The 26,586-nt window shown below is 41.8% G+C and overlaps 3 protein-coding genes and 2 long non-coding RNA genes across 6 annotated transcripts in view; 4 read left to right on the top strand and 1 right to left on the bottom strand.

The window, feature by feature from the left end:
• Positions 1 to 26,586, top strand: part of LOC145440598 (protein LKAAEAR1-like) — a 245,280-nt gene that overhangs the window by 95,892 nt on the left and 122,802 nt on the right. The window lies entirely within an intron of this gene.
• The window catches only part of LOC145440592 (uncharacterized), a 233,858-nt gene that overhangs the window by 149,194 nt on the left and 58,078 nt on the right, over positions 1 to 26,586 (top strand). The window lies entirely within an intron of this gene.
• LOC145440268 (uncharacterized) lies at positions 1,644 to 13,101 on the top strand. The gene is made up of 2 exons (XR_013915494.1): positions 1,644 to 2,309; positions 12,745 to 13,101. It is a non-coding gene; the product is annotated as an uncharacterized LOC145440268 (long non-coding RNA).
• LOC145440264 (uncharacterized) lies at positions 2,987 to 25,145 on the bottom strand. Its single transcript, XM_080317829.1, has 4 exons — positions 23,805 to 25,145; positions 23,056 to 23,161; positions 11,795 to 11,934; positions 2,987 to 4,447 (listed from the first exon to the last, which is right to left on the bottom strand). The coding sequence occupies exons 1-4, from the start codon at positions 23,878 to 23,880 to the stop codon at positions 4,377 to 4,379; spliced, it is 393 nt and encodes a 130-aa protein (XP_080173955.1). The 5' UTR covers positions 23,881 to 25,145; the 3' UTR covers positions 2,987 to 4,376.
• On the top strand, positions 8,547 to 10,761 carry LOC145440267 (uncharacterized). The gene is made up of 3 exons (XR_013915493.1): positions 8,547 to 9,898; positions 9,957 to 10,046; positions 10,285 to 10,761. It is a non-coding gene; the product is annotated as an uncharacterized LOC145440267 (long non-coding RNA).

Below are 26,586 nucleotides of genomic sequence, written 5' to 3'. Positions count from 1 at the left end.
GGGTAAAACCCGTTTTACACTCTGCTTAATATCAAGACAGCAACACTCAGACATCGAATACATTGTCCGTCTGGCCTAGACCATTACGGCGTAAGCTTATATTGCATTGCATTTCCTCGTCGAAATTTTTGGCAAAGCGATGGATCATATTTATTTCATGTACTTCAGCATTGTGGCATTATGTGGCCCGAGTCGTCGCTGGGTATCGTGTACATTACTATATATCACTTCACTGAAATGTAGGGTTGGAATTAGCAATATGACGTCACGTGACGTCATGACGTTCACGTTCGCGTTCACACAGAACCTTTCAAAAAGGTTCGCGTTCACACGAACCTTAACCTTTCAGAGGTTCACACTATCCCTACTACCAAGTTTAATAACTTTAGTGCTGTCTACTTGGAAAAACGGATTCGGGAGTGTGTTAGATAGATTCGTTCTTTGTATATGTAAAAGTATCAATATTTAGAATATTTATATATCGTAGAAGCGTTTATTAAGGTAACATGGTTATGATGCTTTCAGCACTGTTTGTCATAGAGTTAAAGTACAATCAGCAAATCTATGAACAGCTCGCTGCTCACAGACTCAAATTTACATCCAGTTCTAAGAATGTGGACAACCGACTTTCATCCCAAAATTTGACAATAAGGACCACCACACGACCAGCTTCTAAATTCTCGTCAATGTTTCTGAAGGGTGTACGTTATTATCAAATCGATGTTCGGTTTGTTTTAAATATGCAAATACATATGTATTACTTCCATGCCGTCAGTCGCTGTATAATCAAATACCAATATTGAATTTTGGCTTAGCATCCCAAATTTATATAGTGCGGCCCGCGAATGGATTCAAATGTTGAATGCGGTCAGCGAGCTGAAAAGTTTGCCCACCCCTGGCCTAGACCAAGGTGGGTGTCAGATTTCAGAGACTACTGCAAGCCGTTTCCACACCTTCCTATCGTTTGGTTGTATATCGCAATCTTGCGGATCTTAATCGCATTGAATTGTTGATAAACTGACTGAAAACGTGAGATTTAATACACAAACATATCACTACCTGGTAAGACCTTGAATGCGTTTGGAATCATGTTGCTATAGACCAGTGGTTCCCAACCTTTTTCGACTCATCGCCCCCTTTTCGAACTCCACACCGATAATCGCCCCCCATATATTGGGAACCGAAAAATGGGCATACAGATTGAAATCACCGGCGAGTTGACTAAGAAAAAAGGTCAACTTTTCGGCTCGACCTCGAAATTACACTTTTCAAGCTAAATTTTTGTGACTTGACTAACAAAATAGGTGATTTCTCCGAATTTATTCCCAAAGGACCGTAACAGCACTTCGTCAGCCCCCCCAATTCGTTGGTCTTGACCCTCCATAGGGTGATAAAGCAAATTTCTGCAGCCCTCTGACTCAACTCCCACAATACCTCTTTACCGCTACTTCTCAGCACAAATTGTTGGACTCTTTAGTTAGTGCGCCTAATTCGCGCGAAGCGCGAAAAATTTCTATCATTCATGATTGAATCGGTCAATATGATCGGGAATTTCATATCTATTGCTGTCAATTTTTATCCTCTCTCTGCTCATATGTAGGCTATTCAGATTAACCGGTAAAGCTGAGTGAGGTGTCTTGTAAAATGTAGGGCCCGTGAATAATAATTGATCATATTCGGGCGGACCCGTGGGTATAATGACTTCGTTACGTAATGACGTTTCGTGGCCTGTCTGCTATGTCAAAAGAAATTCAAATCGCCCATACGTTTGTTTGTTTGTTTTGGGGCATTCATGGTGTTTGTCGACTATTATGGTCATTTACACCAGGCCGATATTCTTCTTATTTTCCGTAGCACGGCCCACCTCTAGGCTTTTTGTAAGACACCGCAGATGCGGATGAGCTAGTGAAGAGGTATCGGAATTCGGAAGTCGACCTCGGTCGGACTCGAATCCGCACCCATTGGTGTTGCAGCCGCGGAATATACCACTGCGCTATCTCGCCACATCGCCAATACGTATACTAAACTAAAAGACGCACACGATTTCAAATTGGTATTTCTGCACTGGCAATTAATTTTTCTCTGTGAGATAGCATTTTTGTAGGGTTCTGATTGCCAGGACAGTAACATTTGGCGCCAGCCATTTAGGCACCTATGGACAATTAAATATATATGTATATCGTGTATATATATATCGAAGTCGGTCAGCATAAAGGCAGTCCTTTTCCGCCCAGGTTTTCTCGTTCTGGCACACTTCTCGGAGTCGCATGTTACAGGGCCTGAAACTTCATATGTCTTGGTGCGTCATGGTGTGATAATGGCTGACGCCAAGATGCCCATTCATACAACTCATGCGTATTGTTTCTGGGAGGAATGGTATCCCATAAGCAAGAAATATGTGACCACGAAATGACGCCCAGCGCGAAATTTTTTCTAAGAAGTTGCCCAAATTTCCAAAATAATACTCTATAATTAATGTTAATTCAGTAAAAAATTGTGGGCCCCCTTCGAGCTCTGGTCGCCCATCCCAATTGGGGGTTTGGGTGTGGCAGTTACGGTCATGGACGCCAATATAGCCATTTCAGCGCGCCATCGCCCCCTATCGCCCCCTTCGTCCATTTTTGCCCCCTATCGCCCCCTTGGTGATTTTCGCCCCCCTGGATTGACAAATCGCCCCTGGGGGGCGATATCGCCCACGTTGGGAACCACTGCTATAGACGCACGATGAAGACTCCTGATTTACAGCCTGTAAAAAAATATTACGTGACATGCGCCACCGGATACATTTTATGTTTGATTCAATGACTTCGAAGTTAACCGAAATTCGTTACGTATGCCGTAATAAATCAAATATCGATTGAAAACTGCAATTATAATTATCTAAATGTGTTGCAGCCACCTGAGATATTCGTCCGCGCGCCGCTTCTGGCTCTCCGTCATAGCGAAGATATGTCACACGATTATACTATATACAACGCCGAACCAATCTCCTCAGAACTGTCTTTATAAAATCATTTGCATGATCCACAAAAATATACACACAGTATAATAGTTGTAATCACAATAGCGGCAAGGTATTGCGGTCTGTTCAAATAGTGCTTTCATTTGGAGACGAACATTTATGAAGAAGTTCGGACGACAGAACAGTCAAACCTCGCATGGCATGTTTTTCACATCTAATATGTAATGATCAGAAACAAAAGGCTCCCTACTGCATGTCAAGCAGCTACACACCAGTGTTGGGATGACTCGGGTCAACTTTTTCGTATAACTTGACTTGACTCGAGTCACTTAGCTAAAATGACTTGACTTGACTTGACTCGGCGTATCAGAAATGTGGATTGACTCGTGACTCGGAGCAAAATCAACAAGTCAATTTCAAGTCATCAAGTAATCGGTTTCGATAAAAATCTATGTCTCTTGCACATGGTCAGATTGTTTGCGAAACGCTGATGTAGCCCGTGAGAGCGACCAATCATTCATTTATCGTGCGTTTTACTGAGCCTCCATTGTTCTCTCACAAATAAATTTCCCGGAAACGAAGTGATCGAAGCTTACAGCTTACGTTGTCGTAAACTAGTAGTGAAGCAATTTAATAGCAAAATGTCTATTTCTGTTCTCTGTTATTACCTTGGCCAAACCTCTTGTCTTATTGTAATTGAATTCGAATTTAGTTTATGTAGTCCTCAACCATAGGCGTAGGCTCGAATTGTATCATATCGATTCCTAAATGGGTAGTGTATTACATCTTATCAATTCGTTCTTTACTCTCTATTTTGGCTGGGAACTATAGACTGAGGCTATCCAATTACTCACGTAGTTTAACAGTTCTACGTAGGCCCCTATATGTGAGCGATACAGCGCCTTTTAACATATACATTTAACTCTATATATTCGTTCAGAATCAATGACCCCTCAATCTGTATTTCAGACAGCTAGTAATCATGCCTCATACTTCGAAAGGGCAACTTGACTTGAATTGTGACTTGACTCGTGACTTGACTTGACTTGACTCGAGTCACCTCCAAAAATCGAGTGACTTTACTTGACTCGAGTCACTTTCGAAAATCGATTGACTTGACGTGACTCGAGTCAAAATGTGCAATGACTCGAAATGACTCATGACTCGAAGGTAGTGACTTGATCCCAACACTGCTACACACTCACAAGATTCATAAAATTGCACATTATCTACAAGCAGGTATTTATAAATATATGTACAAATAGATTTGAAAATAGTGTTCTAGAAACTACGCAAACTACGCAGTCAAATATATTAATCGGTGATTGCTGTGCGCAGAGTATACATGCACAAATTCCTTGCGGCCTTCTTCGTGATTTCATGATTGGATTGCTGCATGTATAGCCTTTTTTATTCAACGTTGTATGGCGGTGTGGTATGTAGGGGGAGCATGATTCGGAGGCGCTTGAGGAAACATTGGGGGATCTAAACAAGAAAAATCACTATCATGTGAACTATAATGTAAGACAACTGTGGAACGGGCCGAATTTGGCAATACAGTCGACTGCACTCAAGTCGAACAATGGTTACAAGTTAGTTGTATTGCATAGTACCGCATTTTGATACCAACCGATTCAGAAACCGCGTACTGAATTACTGTGTAACACGCGCATATAGGTTTTCTAATACAGTGCAAACTCTGTGATATCCCCACCGACGCAACTAACTGCCGGGTTTTCAAGGAGACGTCCTTTATTAACCGGGATTTTTGACGTGCAATTTTTAATTTTATTCCGTTCTTGCGCATTTTGGGCAAAGAAGATGGTTGCCCGGGTTATAAGATGTCGGAATCAAACGGAATCTACTGAAGAGATGTGTGATTATGCCTGTTCGTTGTAGTATTCAAACGGACACTAACGCGTAGGGTTGCAATACGTCCGTAATTTCCCGGACATGTCCGGAATTTTCCTGTGAAAACTGCGTCTGGGTGGAATTTCTAAAATATTTCTGAAGGTCCGGAATTTTGAATACTGGAAGTAAGCTCATAATTTTTCATAAATCAACATAAACAATATTATTTTTTGGCGATTTAGTATCACATAATTTGGTTTTAATATGGGAGCTACCGTCCTCGCAAAAATTGCGATCAAAAATAAATAAAAATAGCATTCATGTACAGAAATAAGTCTAATTGTCGTCGCAATTACAAGATAACGGTATGTTCATAGAGTCGGTTTAGGCCGTTTGGATGCTTTATTCAAAGATACTTGTTTTAAAACTGGGGGGAACTTAGCCTTTATTCTGGGGTTAGCGTAGATTTTGAACGTAATCAGCTTCCAAAATTGGCCGTGAGTAAGTCCGGGCAAATGTTCCGACCCTAATTAGTAATCAGCTTATCAAATTTGGAGCTGGGTCACGGCTGATTGAAAATGGAGTCGTGATCATAAAAGGTTGGATACGACCGAACGCGTGGTCTTTATATAGCTCAGTGGTGCAGTGCGTACAGGCATTCGGCAGATAAATAATCTTATCGGTGCGACATGAACATGACTTAATGATGTACGATTACGCTCCTTGCATTTTCGAAGTCATCATCCTCCACCAGCTCTACCGCTAACTCTGATCATGTGGGCGGAGAGAGGATCAAAATGATATAGTAATATATGGAAGAACCAATATATTGACATAATTCATTCAAATCATTTACCGACCAGGTGCATATAGTAAGCCGCCAGAAGTTGCATCGATTACACTACGGTGGGCCCAAAATCAGTGTTTATATGTGCGAGAGGGGGCTGAAAAAATGTGGCTTCGGCCCTGGTTACAACTTACAGCACCCAACCCCATACTCCTAAACCAGATCGTATCCACCTCTGGTCGATAGACAAAGCTTTGCTGGTGTGACGTCATATTATTCGACAATGAACTGTTACCTCATTTCAAAATTCACTAGTGGGCGCTAAATAGCGTCCGGAATTTGTGACACAAAAGTATGGTAACCCTAGTTTTACGGGGCGCCACACGAGTCTAGTATAACAACATATTTCTCAATTGCCAAACATGTTGTTGTTGTTATTATTATTAATATTAATCGTGAAAATGGGACATTGTGGCGCTTATCACCTAATCCAGTGGTTCTTAACCTTTTTTCATCCAGCGCCCCCTTTCGATAATTTTCGTGCTCCAGCGTCCCCCACCTCATATTGTAGGGCCCCCTAAAAACGATCATCTTGCGCACCCATAGCGTTATAAACCAAACTTTTGAGGGCTTCGCCCCAAGAGCCCCGTTGCGTTATTTCGTTTGACAGCAAAGTTTGTGTGGCCTGACCGCCCTAGGCGCCACAATTTTCTATAATGCACGAAGGAATAGGTGGTAATTGCATATATATGTCGCTTTAAAGTTTTTATCCACTCAGCCCACGTAATCAAATTTACCAGTCGCGCTGAGTGAGGTGTTGTATTGGAAAATGAAGGCCATTTAATTAATAATTGAACATATTGGTAGAATCAATTCGTTACATGTTGGTATTTTGTTACCTCTTGTCCGTTATATAGTCAAAAGATATTGAAACGCATAAACGTATCAAAGTAAAGTAAGCACACGATTCAAAATTGTTATTTCCACACTGGCAAATGATTTTCTCCGATGGATGTTTTTTGTCCTGTGGGGTGCAGATTGCGACGACATGATAATTCGGCATAAGCGATTTAAGCACCTATGGACAATTAGACTTATATGCATCGAATTTTACGGTCAACGTAAGGGCAATCCCATTCGGCTAAGATTTTCTCGCTAACGATCGTTTTGGCACACTTCTCGGAGTCCCATATTGAACGAAACTTCACATGTCTTCGTGCATCGTGGCGTGGTAATGGCCGACGCCGAAATGCTTCTTTCTATTTACCATAATTATGCGCATTCGTCCGTGGGGGAGTCGTCAAAACATGATGTCTAATTTATGTTTACTGTGCGAAATAATTTAGGGCATCCATCGAGCTCACCGATTGGGGGTTTGGGTTGCAGCAGTTTCGGTCCTGGTAAGAGGTCAAAGTTCAGTCGGTCTTTTCGGGGCTTTGGTATTGGAAATATTTCGCGCTTTAGTCGTGATCGAGGACCATTCGACTATAATAAACCGTATCACAATTGTGTGTGGTATATTCTGGGTCAAATCAAGGTTGTTATAACAACAATCGGGCACCATCTCATACCCTGTGGTTCGAACCATCCCAAATTAACATTTGCGATAGGCAATACGGGAAAATTAATGGTATTCGATTTTGTCTTATTGAATTGTGTAACTATAAGTAGATCAACTAAGAATCAGGTGCATATATCTGCTCACATTGAAGTTAGTACTGTACCCAGTTATTAATTTTAACGTGAATGTATTCCAAACAAAGCACTCATATTATATATTATAACGTTCGTGTGAGGTTGTGAACCACAACACAAGATAGTGTCATCCTTTATGATACGATGAAGAAATATTCTGGCCATTTAATTTTGTATCTCTCAAATACATATGTATTTAGTTATTAATTTCGTGCGCAAAGCTTCCAAACTTATTTTATGTACAAGGGAGCTCCCACTCTCAAAACTGATATGCAGTGCCTCCTTCTTCGATTTTCACACGATGTGCGCTGCAGGATATAATAGGCTACCTAATTCGAAACATTTTGTTTAAAATAACCCTAGAAAGCGTGGCGGCAGTGTTTTAACGGGAAATTGGCGATCTAAAAGTACGCGCAATGCGTTTTACAGGAATGATAATAACCCACTACATTCATGAAAACATATGTAGCAAACATCGTCGCGCAGTGCGACCAAAAATTTCGGGATTTGACATGTTCTGTGGAATGTTAATATGCTCTGAATACTCATTAAGGATATTTCCTACTACCACATCATCTATTGCGAAGCCATATTTCATCAGCGCCCCCCATATCGCCCCCTTGTGCTCAGCGCCCCCCATATCGCCCCCTGAGCGTTACCGCCCCCTTCAAAATCGCCAGCGCCCCTTGCGGGGCGCTGGTGGCAAGGTTAAGAACCGCTGACCTAATCGGTCTAGTGCGCCACGGCAAATATTTCGTGCTACAAGTCACAAATCATTTACCTATAAGGGTGGGTTTCAAATAGTCGACTTAGGCCCGTCGTCGGGCTTAAGCTACACCCCTCAGGCTGAAGTCGGTTTCAAAACTGTGACTTGAGGGGATTTCCCCTCCAGCGTGCGCTTTGTTAAGACAGATATCCAAGCCAGCTAGGGGGTAGGCTGAAGTCAACAGTGCTGATAACTGTTGTGCTGTTTGTTGAAGGATACTGGCCGTTCTTCTGATGTATAGCTTGGCAAATCAGATTAGATCATTTTATATTGATGTCAGGCAGTTTGGAACAATGTTTATATCACAAACGTGACAAGTTGGTATCATATACCGTTATAGTGGGATTTACAGTGGAATGCTGCAGGGGTCTTCGTATACTGAACGGATTTCAATTCAAATGGATAGCCAGAGCCCTGAGGCACACAGGACACATCAGCACTTCTACCATAACCGCACCATATAGTATCAAGCAATGTTCCCCATGACCACCATAACCCGCGTTCGCTGGCTCCAATCGATTCGGTTACTAATATGATATGACTATGGTTACGAGACACGGAAAGTGATATTTGGGGTAAGGCGTAAAGGTGTGCCTAGCGTTGGACTTGCGAATCCCGCCCATTTTGGCAAAGAAAGGTCAGCGATAAGAATCCGCTACGGGTAATGATGCTGATCAGTGGTCATGGGGAACATCAGTTAATATAGTGCATGTATCGAAGAAGCCCCAAGATGAGATTTTAGGTTGCGGCAGATCAACAGATCCTTTATTGATAGCCTACATGCTACGTCAACTCATCATTATAGTTTTCTCGACTGGTTACGTCTTTTAACTTAGGCACGTTGACGTTTTGACAGTTTGGCTTTGCTGTGGTTATAGCCAAACAGTGAACACACGACGCATCACCAGAAAATGGAAAATATGTATCATGCTCATTTTGTTGAGCCTAATCAATGTTGCACCACTTGCACGCAACTGTGATTGATTGCAGGGTTCCCCTCAATATCCATTTTCGCTCCACCCCTATGAGCATTGTCATAAATATGTTTAACTGCTACTTTCTAGAATAGTGCCGACTACATGGAACTTTGATCAATATGTGTCTATTCAACCAGCATTGTATTGATATTCCGTTCACTGCACGCGCACCGAATTTCAGCATACTGGATAAAGATCCAGAAGTTTCGGAAAGAAAAATGACATGACTTTGCATGAAGTTGTTAGTGAATTGCTATAGATGTGAAGCAATGTTCCCTCTAATTTTTGACGAGTCTGTGCGTACACTCAAGAACTCACTACGCAGACCCTCGGAAAACAGTGCGTAACGACTAAAAAAGGGTCATGACTTCAGATTTTCTGTGTGCATAAACCGTGTCAGCACTGCGCATCTGCGCATGTATGCAGCTTAAAGGGGCCATTGATGTGAAGTGATATATGCCAATAATATTCAAAGTGCAGTACATGCTAACGCTTCAGTAATCCAAATGTTTTGAGATATATGTCAATTCAACATTGATTTTCACAGATTTGCTACCCAGTCATAGTATCGACATAGTAGCATAATCAGTCCATGTAAAAATTATTATATAGCTGTGCAATGTGCCACCAGAGTGAGCTGCAGGCTGTGAAACAAATGATCGCACCATTCTTTTGGAACACAGAGAAAATCAAACGAGCAGTGATGTGCCAAGCCATCAAATAGGTATTTATCTATCTATCCGTATATGTGAGTGTGAATGCGCATACCAATATCCAGTTCCTTTTATATTAAGGTTTTTCTGAAAGCACTTTGCTCGAGCTTTATCCAGTTCCTCGCACCACGATACCAACACTGGGCTGTAAGTATGTCATTTCCATTCATATTTATACCATGCTTGATAAGTTGTTTTGTGATAGATGCTGACCCATCTGATGTGCCAACTTATGGAGTAGCAGTTGGGAGCTGCATCTGCTAGTTGTTTGGGCAACATTTCCAACCAAATCAAGGTAAGTTTGCATTCATTACTAGGCCATCAATTGTCTGTTTGTTATCTCATCATTATTGCTATTAATTATTATCTCATTATTATTGCTATTAATTATTATCTCATTATTATTGCTATTAACATTCGTATAGTTTGCTGATGCTATGTATTACAATAGACTATTGAGTTTTGTATGGATAGCAACAGTATAAAATTTAAAAAATTCGTTCGAAATTTATCAGTTATATCTCTACCAACAGGTCACCGAAGTCCAGGCCCGAAGTCAACTATGAAGCAGCGAAGATTTGAAAATCAGTGATAAAGCAGAAGAGAATGAAACAAGTTGAGCATGGTCTCAACGTTAATATTTATAGAAGATGCTGAACAACATTAATTTGACGCTAGCTAGCTAGAGTCAAAACATGTCTTTTGTACATTTGATTCAATTTTGTTCAGCCGTTCATGTTCGCCTGCTCCAGTTTTCCAAGCCCCTTGCAATAACTTCGCTATCTTGTGTCCAAATTTATGAACTTGAACTTACTTATAAGCCATAATGCACATTTCACCTCATTACCTCTTTTTAACGTGTCACAAGAAATAAAGCACGAGTATGTTTTGGAATGTAATCAAATGTATTGCAAAAATCTCTAGATCATGTGTTGTCGTGCAGATTTCTCTGTAGGAGTAGATACTGTGGGAGTGCGGTCAACGCTTCCAGTTGCAGTATGTCATCAAATTCAGCTCCATCTGCTTTGTCAGCATTGCTATGATTGTAAAGGCAGAAGCAGGCTATTGTCATATCGATATTCTGAGGTTCTTCCTTGAATATAGTCAATGTGCGAGATATTTTCTTCAACACAAAGCACTGCGCTCTGCCAGAGGGTAGCACCGCGCTCTGCCAGAGGGTAACGATATGCATGAAAACAATAGTGACTTTTTTCGGTCAAAGTTCTTGGGCATAATAGTGGCGTGAGTAATAAGTCCTCAGTGGATATTCAGCATCTCCAAGAGCATAATCTTCATCAGTTAATATGCCAAAATGCTGGGCAGTTGTGTCTTCAAAAATCGGTATCACAGCCGCACTATTTCTTCGAATACTTTGCGATAACGTGCTGATCATTTGCCAGATACTTCCTCTGGGTTCCGTTCTGATCATCCGTCCGTAAATGTCAACAACTCTAGCAATTCCGTATTCCTTCACAGCATCGCTACCATACTATACGACATCAGCAAGCAACTCAAAACAATAACAACTGGCCTCGGTTCCGTGTTGAACTCGCTACAGCGACGAAGTAGACAGTAATTACTCGCAACTAACGGACTTGGCCGATCGCGGCGCCAAATTGACATTTGAAACCGAATTAAGACCGCCGTCGTCTGGCGTCTTGAGCAAGTCAATCACTGGCCTTAAGCCAGGTCTAAATTAAGACAACTTTTTGAAACCCACCCTAAATGGCATAAATTAACACATTACTGGCCAGGACGAATTCAACGAGAAGTGATAGAAGTTCTGGCTGTACGAGAAGGTTATCTGTGGTGACTTCTATTTTCAAGTTCAAGCAAAAATCAATTAAATATGCTCGGTAGCAATTGCATTTTGGGCATGCGAGGAGGAAGTGATCCACATTTTCGGGTACGAGGCATAAGTCACACAAAGGCGAGTCGATGCATCCGATGTTAAATAAATTCCCTTGTATGCGGCAATGGCCGGAGCGGAGGCGGAATATTATCGTTTCATACAAACGCGATCCGTGCTAAACATGTACTCACCATCATCGTCAGCAGGTCTTGGCACCATCATTAAAACAGTGCTTCGTCTGGTCATTATTCGTCTGCGATAGAGCAGGATGCATGCCACCAGAATACTGACTAATAGGATAACTCCGCCGAGTGATATCCCCACAATCGACCTTGAAAGAAGAAAAAGGGATCAGACGATACCGCCTAAAACAGGAGACTACAACTTCGCTCAAACTTGTGCAAACTATGTGGGATTTTGAAACTACTACCAGAACTGCACACTTTTCAGAGCTCCCTACTAGAACTAACGACCTTTAAAAATCCTTGATTAACTAAAACAGGTGTGGGCAGCGTGCAGCCGTATAGACGCGTAATTTAATTAGTATGTCCTGCCGGCAGTCGTCATGCAAATTGAATTTACGAATTTACTCCCGAATTTTGGAAAGATTTTAATTATTGCTAAAATTTAGCGCGATTTATACGACTTTACTTTTCAATCCTAAAATAGTAGCGCCCGTTGCGATCTGAGCCCCACACTACAGATGCAAACAGCAGAGGAACATGATGAGCCCCATATAGAAATACCTACTTGGAAACGTGTGCTTCTCACGAAAGAAATTTTTCCGGTACGTTTTAGCGATTCCAATATCTTTTGTTAGCGCGCGCGTGCGGCTTTGCATTGTCTCGTGAGATCTTGGTGTATTTAATTTAATTGTCGCGTGTTTTGATTATCATCATTATCAGTCTCGTTTTCTCTCCCTATATATTCAATTGCTAGACTCGTTTTCGTTGGTTACTTTGCTGGACAGACGGTTGGAAGATTCTTAGGATAAAGCATCGTTGTAAATCCTACTTTGTACCTACATTACACCTTATATTTCTGCGTACTACGTGCTGCCATTTGTGCTGTTCACGTTCTACCAGTGGCGTAGCAGCCACTTGGCGGTTCTGGCTCTGCGCCAGGGGCGGCAGGCTCCAAGTGTAACACGAGAAATGGTCAAGTGATTGTGAGCCACGCAGCTCAGTAGTGCCCTCTGTGGTTGGATTTTCCCCTCGTGTCTTGATAGTCACTTGTTGAAGTTTAGTCGCTTTGTTGCTTGTAATATCATTGGATCAATGATTGAAGTTAGGCTAAATTTAGGGATATAATGTACCATAGGGCATTATTTGTATTGTGTGAGTATTGTATAAGTTTAGGCCATCATTCAGGTGATTGTATTTTGTTTAGATTGTAAGTTTAGAGCCTAGAGAGTTAACTGTTGTTAACCGCTATTGTGACTATTGCCTCGACGTTGACGTGATCTTTCTATGTAGTAAATTGCTATCCTATTCTGTAACTGTTTGAGTTACATCTGACCGGGTCTCAGGGGTAGGCTCGGATTGTAGGAAGCAAAGAAAGTGAGGTGGTAGTCTCAATTCGAGTTGGCAAGCTACTCGACAAGCCTAAAGTGTTACAGCCAAAACTCTAATCAAGTAAATATAACGAACTATCGTTTGAGCTAGGCAACGACCAAAACGTCCGTTATACCAAGGGGGCGGCAAAATGAGGCTGCACAGTGAGAGAGAGAGAGAGGTGGTATTCTTTTTCGCCTGTACCATCGAGATGCGTTGACGACGGAGATGCGATACGGACTTTATAGTAAGGTCATCTAGTCCGTACCCCCGTTGTTTCTCCTCCGTGATTGCTGAGCGCCTAGCGGGATAACCGCGGAAACCAGTATTAGAGTCTTTGGTCTGACCCGGCCGGGGATCGACCCCACGACCTACCGATCAAGAAGCCGGACGCATCACACTATCTCGCTCGGCACAGTATGTACACAGCCGGCTAAAAGAAGCGTAGTTGGTAGTCCTATAGCTGGCGTCCCGTGAGCTAAACTTTAATCAAACAGGTCTCAATCAAAAGCTAGTTTCGCGCTGATTCCGAAAACACGAATTAATATGTTGACATGGTAATGGAACCACTCCGAAATAGCCGTCAAGGCCGATTGTTCGGAGAGTTCGCAGAAAAAGGAGAATGCCTGGCGAACAATCAGAAGATGCTGACCTCAGTGTTGTTGAAGAAGTTAGACGATGCATGTTTCAAGCTTTGGGCAGTTTTAAACTTGAAGCTGGAACTAGGTTTACCGGCATACACTACTTTTAAATGATAAGTTTGGATTTTTGAATTCCCACGGGCTGCTGTAAAGCGAAAGTCACAATTTATTCACCAGCACTTATAGAAGCACTTAGGACGACGAGGTGGACTTTTTGGAGTTAGCTGCGAAAATTGTCATGCCTTATACCATCGAATTAGGGATCATATAAACCAGAAGATTGCTAGCTTTTCGTACTGTAGCGAAACGCCTAACACACAGTACACCAGTCCATACGGTTATAATAAGATTATATTCCACGACACAGTACTCAAGACGGCGTTTCACACTAGACTCATATTACACAATATACACAGCGATACATACAAACTGATAACGTACACAGACGACCTAACAATACCAGATACAGGCCTACACAGCACGCAAGTTCACACAAACCGTATTCCGACAGCTAAACCTGAACCTACACCAGCAGCGGCGTTTCCATCTACTAAGGCCGTGCTATCGGAAAGACTGAAGAAAGCTCGTGAGTGTAAGCCCGACAATTTGGAGACGTCTAGAACGCAACCACCAGATTCACCGGTGCTAGATCAATCCGCGGCTTCGCCCGATCCATTTTATATTCAGACCGATAAGCCCAACGACCTTATGAGCAATGTTCCCTCTAATTTTTGACGAGTCTGCGCACGCCCACCAACTCACTGCGCAGACCCTTGGAAAACAGTACGTAACAACTAAAAAAAAAGGTCATCACTTCGGATTCTTTGTGCGCAACTTGGATTTTCTAAGCGCAGAGACCGGGAAAGCACTGCGCATTTGCGCACGTGCGCAGCTTAGAGGGAACATTGCTTATGAGGATGTTTACACTGATGAAGCAACAGCAAGAGGCAGCGGAGAAAAGGTTCATCATTCAGCAGGAAGCAGCAGAAAAAAGATTCCTCCTTCAGCTTGAAGGAATGCGCTAGGAGGCGAAAGAAGAGAGACACAATTTAACTCAATTCTTCACCGACATTCGCAAGGAAGCAGAGAAATCCAACTCTAGCGGAGATTCCAATTTGCCCAGAGTCATTGGTAAGCGATTTAGGCGAATGAATAAAGATCTTCTGGAACTATTGCAGGCACTCGAACTGAAGTACACGACTTCCAACTCAGTCAAAGAAATTGAAGTGTACATGAAATCGGTCGAGATGTCCATGACGGATTTGATATCCTACGTAGATGGCAAAATTGATCTATTGGAACGGCGACTTGAAGACCGAGATTATTAACGGTTTGAAAGATGCTACTCAAGTCTATTTAACCAACATTCCTCGAGCCAGGTCAAAGCTATCGAAATTGAAAGCGATTCACGAAGCTGACAGGACAACTGGCAGTTTACCAAACGGAGTGAATCCGCCCTTATTTTATGGCGATATACTTTCTTTCCCATCTTTCTGGGAGGCGTTTGAACCCCTTGTTCATACCAACCCATCGGTCAGTAAATTTTACAAAATGACTTATTTGAAGGCTGCTATGAAGGGATCTGCGTCTGGTGTTCTGAATGGCTTTCCATCTAATGCGACTAATTATGAGCCGGCGATTGCTGCGGTACTGCAACGATTCGGCAGGACGCAAGCAATTGTTCGCAGTCACATTAAAGATCTGCTTGAAGGAAACCGGATAGATTTCGAACTCGACAAAGTGCGAGGTATGCTAGACCGGGCTAATGCAAAGAGGTCAATACTGACTCAAAATAATATCACCATGGGATCAAATGTTCACTCAGATATTGGAATTGCAGCTACCTCAGAAATTACTCGAGGGTTGGATGCGTAAAATTAGTCCATTGATTGAGTCCAACCAGGTATAGCTTCGTCCGATCTAATGTTCGAGTATATTTCCACAGAATTGGCGACTATGGATACTTTCAAGAGGTCCAGCTTCAAGCAATCGGAGAAGCAACCGAAGACAAAGCAGCAAACCTCCAACAACGATAAGTATTGTTCCGCTCAGTCTTTGGTAACTCAATCTAGGTCGTCTCTCTGCGCATATTGCAACAAGCCCCATCCATTACTGAATTGTAGAGAATTTCTGAAATCAACCCCTGCTCAACGAATGTCTGGTTTGTTAACGAATCCCGGAAAGGTGTGTTTCAGGTGTCTCACAACGCAGGGCGAATCTGGACATCCTAAGCAGCTCTATCAGTGCAAAGCTCGGTGTGAGGTCGAAGGATGTGGAAAGGCTCATCACCAACTACTGCACGTATTGGAGTCGTCGAATCCGAAATCAATGGTATCCACTGCTAGGCGATCAGCAGCGCCGGACTCCGATATTGATACCTTGTTTCCCACTGCACTTGCGCAAACTTCGAACGAGGGTAAGACTAGGCGGGTTCGCATTGCTTTCGATTCGTTGTCGGAAAAGTCCTTTATCACCCGGAACGTCGCTGATTACTTGCAGCTACCGGCTATTCGAAAGCAACAAATGAACATAAGTGGATTTGGTGGTAGTTCAACCTCTAGTTCAATGTATCTATAGTTACATTCAATCTGGAACCATTACATTCAGAACCGAGAGGCTGTATTGAAGTTCAAGCGTTCGTTCAAGACGGTGTTGTTTGCACGCCCTTGGATAACGTCACTTTACGTTGCGATCAGGTTAGACACCTCGACGGATTGCCGCTAGCTGACCCTCCTCCAAGAGACGACGGCACGGTAGATATACTGTTGGGGGGGCGATATTATTCCTCACTGATGCAAGGGTCGGTTATTAGTCCTGAAATCCCCGAATCTGGACCATTTGCAATTGAAACCATTTTCGGTTGGGTATTGGCTGGACCATGTAGTCGCAATTGCTCAGCTGATCGTTCTTCTAATTGTTTGCTTACCAGAAGCTCAACCGCACGTCGCTTAGACATGGAACTAATGGACAACAAACTCGAACGATTTTGGAAGCAAGAATGCATTGGGCTTACAGATGAGGATTTGGTTTATACTTCCGACGAGGTTGACGCGATTGCACAATTCAATGATTCAGTGTCGTTCGATGGGGATAAATATTGCGTGTCGTTACCATTTAAACGCGATGCAATAGAGTTGCAGCCCAATTTCGCGCAGGCATATTCTCGTTTGTTAACAACAGAAAAGGTTCTAAGGATAAACCCTGATAAATTGACCAAATACGATCAGGCGATCATGGAATACGTGGACAACGGTTTCGCTCGAAAATTGTCGCAAGCGGAATTGGAAAAAATTAGTACGATTCCCCATTACTATGTCCCGCATCATCCGGTTTTTCGTGAAGCGAGTTGCTCCACCAAATTACGAATTGTTTTCGACGCAAGCGCTAAAAATAGCTGTGGATATTCGCTAAACGATGGCGTTTTGAAGGGCCAAAATTTGTTACCCGACATAGGAGCTGTGCTACTACGATTTCGCACTCATAAAATTGCGTTGAGCGGTGACATTCGGAAAATGTTTTGCCAAACTGCTATTAATCCGGATCATCAGCGTTTCCAATTATATCTTTGGCGAAATTACGAATCGCGTAGAGCGCCAGACGTCTACGTTATGGAGAGAGTAATGTTCGGAGTCTCGTCAAGCCCTTTCCTCGCTCTTCAAACAATCCACCATCATTCTAATACTGCGCCGATTATTGATAAATTTGGTCGCGACTTGGGCGATGAAATCGTTCGTAATATGTACGTCGATGACATTCATGTAGGTGGAAATAGCGTTGAAGAGGTTGTCAGCAAGCAACAGAAGTTGGTTGAGTTTTTCAAGGACGGTGGATGGTCCTTGGTCAAATTTGCGTCCAATAATCGAGAAGTCATGGATTGCATTCCCGAGGAAGCTCGGTTACCGAATTGCGTTCTCGATCTTGATGATGCTAACAATGGTGAGGCCTCGTATCTCGGTTTGAAATGGCACACGACGCAGGATGTCATGTATTGCAATGTAAAACCCAAACTGCTTGAGCAGGATAAAATCGTCACCAAAAGGTCCATTTTGAATAAGCTCAGTCAAATCTACGACGTGTTTGGATTTTTTTCAGCATTCGTTATTACAACCAAGATTTTATTGCAAGAATTACGGAAACGAAAACTCGATTGGAACGATCCAGTGGACGACGCACTCGCCAAGAAGTATCGACAATGGACCGACGAGCTGTCGCTTCTGGAGTCCATCAAAATTTCACGGTACCTTTTTTGTCGAATACGTTCTCCAAATTTCCTGCAGCTCCATGGTTTTGCTGATGCCTCTGAAAGTGCTTACGGGGCAGTAGTCTACATTAGAGCTGAAGATGGTGTAGGCAATATTCAGACCCAGTATTTGATTGCTAAAACGAGAGTGGCCCCATTGAAATCAATATCTGTGTGGAACAGTATCCCGCCGGCCATCCGACAGTCGACGAGCATGTCCACATTCAAGTCGAAATACAAGCAATTACTACTAAATAAATACAGTCCATCCTCAAGATTACCGGACCACGACTGACCTATCGATCTCGCTTCCCATGACATGCCGCCCTATTTCTTGTCGCTTTCTTTTTTCTATACTATCTTCTTTACTTTCATTCAGTGTGCATGCCTCTTTACATCGCCTAGGCCAAGGTGGGTGTCAGATTCCATAGACTACTCCTTGTCGCTTCGACATCTTCCTGTCTTTTCATTGTATCGCATTTTTTGTGGTGTATTGAACTGATAAAATTGCTAATAAACCAATGATGATGATGATGATGATGATCTGTTGCGCGACTCGAGCTAACGGCAGCCCACTGTCTGGCTAAATTAACTAGATACGTTTTGGATGCGCTGGGTTCTGAAATTTCGATTGATAAAGTCTTTTTGTGGCTCGACTCAGAGATAGCTCTGGCATGGATTGCCAAGCCAAGCTCGCATTGGAAAACGTTTGTGAGGAACAGAGTTCAGGAAATTCATGATCTCGTATCCCCACACGCTTGGAGACATTGCCCAGGCATCGAAAATCCAGCAGACTACCATAGCCGCGGTATGGTGCTTCAGGAACTGAAGAATTGTTCAGCCTATTGGCACGGACCGGATTGGCTGAAGTCTGAAGAGTCCCATTGGCCTGTGAAATCGCACCTGGAACAACCGAATCCACAAGCCGAGACAGAAACCGCAACTCCTCGCGTGTTAGTGAACATCACACAGCCACCAGTTCCCTTTTATGTGGATCGCTACGGTAACTATTCCAAAATTGTTCGTATTACAGCGAGAATCTTGCGTTGGCGTCATCGTGATTACGTGAAAATGGACCCAGAGTGCAGCAATCGATTCGTTGGACCAAATGAGTTCAGAATGGCGGAATACTTCCTTTTACGTCAGCTTCAACGCTCAAGATTTAGCAGCGAATTCGAAAATCTCGACCAAGGTAAGAGCGTGTCGAATAAATCAAAAATTAAAGACATGGATCCGAGAATAGACCGCGAAAATGAGTTGATCGTTGCCGGTGATCGGTTGAGTTTGTGTGATTTGCCAGAGTTTACGAGTTCTCCAATTATTCTTCCTGTCAAGGAGCCGTTAGTGGAAAAACTCATTCTACATGTCCACGAAAGCAACTCCCATTCTCGTCAGGACACAGCCATCGCTATTCTTCGTGAGCGCTTCCTTATTATTCATATCAGGAGCGAGGTAAGAAGGGTATTGCCAAATTGTATCGTCTGTCGACATTGGAACACGAAACCACCCAACAGAAAATGGGCATTCTTCCAAAGGAACGCATTTGCGTTTCTCCGGCATTTTCTGGGGTCGGGTTGGATTTCACGGGGCCAATTTATATTAAAGTAGGCGACGACGCGATGCAAAAAGCGTATATTTGTTTGTTCACTTGTCCCCACAGTAGAATAATTCATTTGGAATTGACCAACGATATGTCCACGGAGGAATTCATCGGTGCTCTGCAACGAATGATGAACAGGCGTGGCTGGTGTCGAGAAATTATATGCGGCAACCAACTGACTTTCAAAAAAGCTGAGCGTTTAGTTCAGATTTCCACACGCGCGTCCTTCAAAAAGCGGCCAGACAACGAAGCTCTGCAGAAATCCCTTACCGACAACGGGATAACGTGGAAATACATAACCGAACGCGCTCCACACCGCGGTGCCTTCTACGAGAGGATGAACAGATCCATTAAAGAACCTCTCAGAAAGATTCTGCTAAGGCAAAATTGAACTTCACTGAACTCTACACCATTTTGACAGATATCGAGTGTGCGATGAACCAGCGGCCGTTGACGTATCTCGGTTCCGATCCGAGAAACCCGCAAGCAATCACTCCAGCTCATTTGGCAATTGGTCGGCCACTGCCACATATACCGAATTTTCCGTCCAAAGCGAGTGTCAACGTCTCGAGGCGATTTCGCTATCTCCAAACGCTGTTGCGGCATTTCTGGGCGAGATGGTCGAAGGAATATCTCCCGACGTTGATCAGAAGAAAGAAATGGGCTTTCGAACATTCTGTTCCAAACGTCGGAGACATTTGTTTAATCGCAGACGACGGGTACGCGCGCTCGAATTGGAAGGTTGCCAAATCGTACATGCTTTCAAGGGCAAAGATGGCCTCGTGAGAACATTCAAATTGAAAACCGCTCGTGGATATCTTACGCGACCTATACAAAAACTCCATTTACTGGAGAAAGACTATTCGGTTGACTATGACCAGTCAAAGGGGGGTGGATGTTAGCGCGCGCGTGCGGCTTTGCATTGTCTCCTGAGATCTTGGTGTATTTAATTTAATTGTCGCGTGTTTTGATTATCATCATTATCAGTCTCGTTTTCTCTTCCTATATATTCAATTGCTAGACTCGTTTTCGTTGGTTACTTTGCTGGACAGACGGTTGGAAGATTCTTAGGATAAAGCATCGTTGTAAATCCTACTTTGTACCTACTTTACACCTTATATTTCTGCGTACTACGTGCTGCCATTTGTGCTGTTCACGTTCTACTAAGCGTTAATTTGGATTAAAAAGGTTAAAGAAACATAATAAAGATTAAAAAGAAACATCTTTCAACTATACTGACGATCCTGATGGGAGGTCAAGAAATAACAGCAACAAAGTTCCTAAGAACAACTGGCCCACCAAAAGATACATCAAGTTTTTATTGCAGTCAAATCCGTAGAAAGTTACATTTATTTTTCTTAAAAGTTGCAGTAAAAAGTTGCATTTATTGGCAAGTTCCTTGAAATTATTAGGATATGAGATACTCGATCAAATCGATCCCTATCCAAGAAAATGTGGCAAAACTCCGTGTTGGCGACTTCAACGAAATCAATAGCGGGAAAATATTGACCCAGTGAAAATATAATTTTGGGCGATCTAGCCTGAATGTACGTCAAATCAGAAAGAACCTCAAATTTAAACGATAGTGAAATAATCAAGCGATCTATTTACATATAGTGTCAAATATTTCCAGTTGAAAGTTAGTTGCATGACAGTTCGAAACAATTTGCGAAAATTTGCAAAAATTTGCATGACAATTTGAAGAAAAGTTGCAATATGAGATTTCACCAAACAGCCTAAATTAAGATACTTCATAAGTTGTGAGTATTTAGAAAGCTGTAAAAAAAGTTGCAGCATTTGCAATAACTTGCCCGAATCATCATTTATAACTTGCCCTACATTTTCGAAAACACCCTTTCCCATCAACTCTACCGGTGAATCTGATCACATGGGCTGAGAAAAAATAAATATTTGATAGTTATATGTGAAACTACTAATATTAATGACGAAATTCAATCGTGAATCTGAAAAAATCTCGTGCTTCGCGCGACAATAAGGACCTCCAGTAGCTACTCATAAAATGACCACTCGCGATTTTGGTGCGTGTAGTAAGCCGATATGAAAAAGTAGATTAGTCCGTACTCCGGATTTTACCTGGAATGGACATGGACAGTTTAACATGGGTATTTGGCGACCAGTGGGTTCATTTAGGACATGTCCTGGAATGCGGCCTTAGCCCACATAACTTTCAATACAACATCCATTGTAATAGAATATTTATTGAACTCGAATCTTTCAAGAGATAACGGCACACCAAAGGGATTTAAACAGATTCAAAAGCAAACCCCAAAAGGCAAAGTATGACGCAACAATCAAATGACAGACCATCTGTTTCAATCCATTTAGTGTGCGTTAATTCTTGAAAAGAGGCACCCGAAAAGTCTTCGAGTTCAATAAATATTGTATTACAATAGATGTTTTATTGAAAGCTATATTCAAGTTCTGTACCACGAACCAGCTATAGGCTACATAAGTAATCGAAATGCAACCGTGAATAGAAAAAGACTAGCCGCCCCAGAACTAAAACAACTAACCATATAGATCCAATTCACAATCATCTTATAAATTTTAATTTTATCGGAATCGGATCGGCAATCCACTTGAACAGCAGTAAATATCGGGAATGGGAGGGTGATGGTCCCCATAACCCATCCCCGACTACGCCACTGTTAGAAGTGATGACTATGAGCAACAGAATACCATTATCAGGATTCACGCCAAACGACGACACCTGTTATCTAGTCGTTCGGCGGCTATTTGTTCAAATTCGCAACTAGAACTACTGAGAAACCAGAATCATATTGACCGTCGACTCTACCAAGATTGGTAATTAGGGTTGTTCAAAAAAAACTTTTTTTTCCAAATCTCACTCGCCTAATGACTAAATCGTCAGGTTGTCTAAGAAAACGATGCACACCAAATTTGACTCAATTCCAACCAGTAGAGTCCGTGCAATCTTGAATTGAAATTTTTAATTTATTATTAAAAATTTTAAAAAAGCGGAATTATTTGAGTTTTTCGTTGATAATCCCCAGATCAAGAATAATTCGACAATTATCAACGAATAACTCGAATAACTCCGCTTCTACAAGTCGGAATTGACTCAAATTTGTTTTGCATCGTCTGATATTAAAACATTCAATTTAAGATTGCTCGGCCTCTACTGGTCGGAATTGAGTCAAATTTGGTGCGCATCGTTTTCTTAGACAGCCTGACGATTTAGTCATTAGGCAAGTGAGATTTGGAAAAAAAAGTTTTTTTTTGAACAACTCTATGGTAGTGTGTGCACTGTGCGCGTATGCGTACGGCAATGGTGATTCAACGCTCTTTGGCTACCGCACACAAAATAGCCTAAATAAAAAGGAAAAGAGTGAATGATAAGCAGTTACAAATTGAGAAAATGTTAGAAATAGCATACCATACGGATAATCCAGCTCCACTCCCATTAGAACCTCCGCCATAATAGGAGCCAGATCGTCTCCTGGAACCTCCTCTATAACGAAAGCGAACGCGACCAGACACATCTGAAACATAAAGCGAACTCTGTGTACTCATCTCGCAGATAACGTGTTATCACAATATTCACTGATACTTTCACAGTAAGGATGCACGTGTTTGTTAGTCAAGGATTGTAATCTTGGCAGCTGAATTGTCGATATTATACGACACATCACATCGTATTGTGATGATGCCAACAAATGTAGTGACATTGTAAGTCTAAGGCTCCAAAATATAAAAGACCTGACTTGGTACAATATTCCGATGCAATAGCACGATTTTCTTATTAGTATTCACATATAAAATTTATGTCTTTGACATAAAGACAAGGAATATATACAGATGATTATGATTCTAAGTGAATTGACCTTTTGGTAATCAGCCTTCGCGGCAATGCCTGAAAAATGCGGTCTTTCAGTCAACCTACGCGGCAGTTCCAGAAAAAAAATGGTTTCACGCGTACTGTGAGTCGATTTGACCTTTTTTCGTTTTCGCAATCTAATCACCTAATACTCAAAGCATAAAAAAGGGGACGACATACGAAAAAATGACATTTGGGCGTTATTGGAGTACATGTAACTTTTATTGAAAAACAGACATGTCCCCCTAAAAGCGGACATATAGTATCTTATCAAATCTGTGATTTTGAAGAAACAGAGATGATTTTACCTATCACGTGGCTTGCGACAAGAATGATGAGAAGAAGTATTGACACGTAACGTGACTTTTGTCTCTGATTTTCCATAATTATAGCTGACACGTGAAAATTAAAAAATCCTTTGTTTAGTTAACTGAAAAATAAATAACTTTAATAAATATATCTTTATAATGTATGTGGAGTGCGGAGAATAAGGCCCGCGTGCGTTATGCAAGGAAGTCAGAAGAATAAACAATCGCCGTGAACCGTATATATGCCAGATTGAAGGCTACACTCGATTCCGTCGTTAATATGTAAATGTAGTGCCACGAATAGTATTACAGCAGCACTCAGTTGTTCTCAGAGTATGTCAGAGGGAGAAACGATGTAGTTCTACTTGTACTTCAAGTATATTTTGCCCACTTGCATTACGTCCTAACGTGGTTTACGTATCAATTCTACCGCTATCTCGCTCTAGTGATACCTATGAAATCAGAGCTGTTGAAAGTTCTAATCGTTGGTACCAGGCTGTGGATTCGGTTCCTTTCACCACCGACTCTAACTCCAGAATTCAACCGACTCTGACTCTGACACCGACTCCGTGAGTTTTAAATTCACCTATTCCGGCTCTAGCTCCGACTCCTCATGTTTTCTTCAAATATCTGACTCCGACATTCCTGTCAATATACTCGGAGAACATTTTCAGACATGTATGGTTCACATAAATTATGAAAACTACTCGGAAAGAAATTAAGTTTGGGATGGTTCTAAAACGTAAAAACTTAATGACTTTGGCAACCTCAACGACACTTTTTGGTAACATGATTTTAAAGTACACGGAGTCGAAGTCGGAGCATTTCAACAAACTACGACTCCGACTCCAGTCATTACGTGCTTCGCCAAGTCCGACTCCAGGGAATGCTAAAAAAATTCTGCGACTCCGACAAGACAAAAGCTAACGAACCTCCGACACCACGACTCTGACTCCTACTCCATAGCCCTGGTTGGTACACAAGTAGAAGTAGCAGTGACGTCGTGGATTTTTACACAAGTTAAATTGAAAGAAACGATTTCCATGTAAGTATTCTAGTCCTAGTTTTGACCTAAAAAACCATAACATCATAAACACTTGAGTAACTACTGCAGGTAGGCTTCTTCAGTACTTCTAACAAGTAGAAAGACTTCGTTATCGACCATCTCTGTACGAAACTTTCTATACGATACGGAATGTCATCAACATATCTAAGGTGTTGATCATACTCTGACTCTCTCAAATTCTTCTGGCTGTCGTGTGACTCTAAACAATTTCCAGTAATTTATAGCTGTATCGCACGTAAAATCTCGGAGGAGCGTGTCATCCCGACTAACACCACAAGTCTATGAACTGCAAGAGTATTTCCAGCGAAAGGGAATATAATGCATGCACGGGGAAAACCCGATACGCGGAATGAAAAACGTGATTGGCGTCAGATTTGTTAATCGGATGTATTATGTCGTCATGCCATGTAGCCAGATCACGAAAGCCCGGAGATACTATGAACCGGCAATCAAAATCATATGTTGCTATTACAAACAACGCAATTCCCTATCGCCGTCGACTACTTTCACTACTTCACAGCATTATTGGTTCCTTTTATTATGATACTTATATTTAATGGACAGCAAAGTTCGAATATTCAATTACTTACAACGAGATATATTTGATTCATCAACTACCGGGTCAGTAACGCTCTCGAAACCGCGTAGTTATGATGTTTTGTTAACACCCGTTTATAATGTCTAATGGTGGTAAAATAGAAGAAACTCTTGATGCTGAATGTTTCCCCCGATCAATTAAGGTCAATCATATGTCTAAATCCTGGATAGCACCCTATCGTTTTCGAAATCAGTCATGCGTAACTTTAAAATATCTATAGCGCATTGTTGTCTACACATTAATCGTAAAGTAACATATCGTATAAAAACTGGATTCGTGCCAGCAAGCTGAATATGCCAGTCATTACTATTCGGTTCCTAGTTTGCCTAAATTACTTTACGCACACTCTTTTGAACCTTGGTAATTTCAATATTAATTCAGAAAAAAATGCAAAAGTATCGATGAGACGGAGAAATAATTTGATTTCCAAACTTCTCGTTCCATAAAACATAAAGTGCCATCAAAAAGGAGGCAAACAAAAATACCTTTACGTAGTGACCATCGCACATTGCGAAAACCTAATGACATTTTCGGCATCAACAATCAAAAAATAACCTAAAACAATGAAAATATAAAGCCAAACAATAGTGTGATCACATGCAGTTACGTATTGAGTAATGACACTGATGTCAGATTGAGGTAACGGTGCAATCTTGCTGTTATAGCCTACTCAAGTTAAGACCCGCTACCAAGGGCTTCCTGTTCATCAGAAAAATAAGATTTTAAATTATTTTTAAATGCCGATGTGATAGCCTGTAGGTCGCACATATTTGCGGTTGTTTTAACAGATGAAGCAGCATGTGAAGCATCAGGCGTCCGCAACAGTGCTTGCACTGCTGACCTGTTTAGAAATAAAACTATTTCGCGGACCGGCCTTCAAAAACACGAATGTTAGCCGTTGAAAATTGATTGCAACTCGTGCACAATATGGTCTGTAAATCGTTCATAGTAGGACAGTAACACATATGTCTCGATAAAAGAGAATAGCTTGATTCTATTTCATTTTTTATCAGTGATTTTCTGCCGCTATGCAAAAGTATACTAACTTTGACGTACCACTGACGAACTTTTCTCAAACCAACACCGGTCCACTGATCACAAGTTTCCGATCCCTGATC

Source organism: Botryllus schlosseri, chromosome 6, assembly GCF_051294905.1.
Source record: "Botryllus schlosseri isolate E-star chromosome 6, Bs_hap1, whole genome shotgun sequence".
In the NCBI taxonomy this organism is placed as follows: Eukaryota; Metazoa; Chordata; class Ascidiacea; order Stolidobranchia; family Styelidae; genus Botryllus; species Botryllus schlosseri.
Note: the sequence above shows the minus strand (reverse complement) of the source record. Positions and strands in the feature narration are given on the sequence as shown.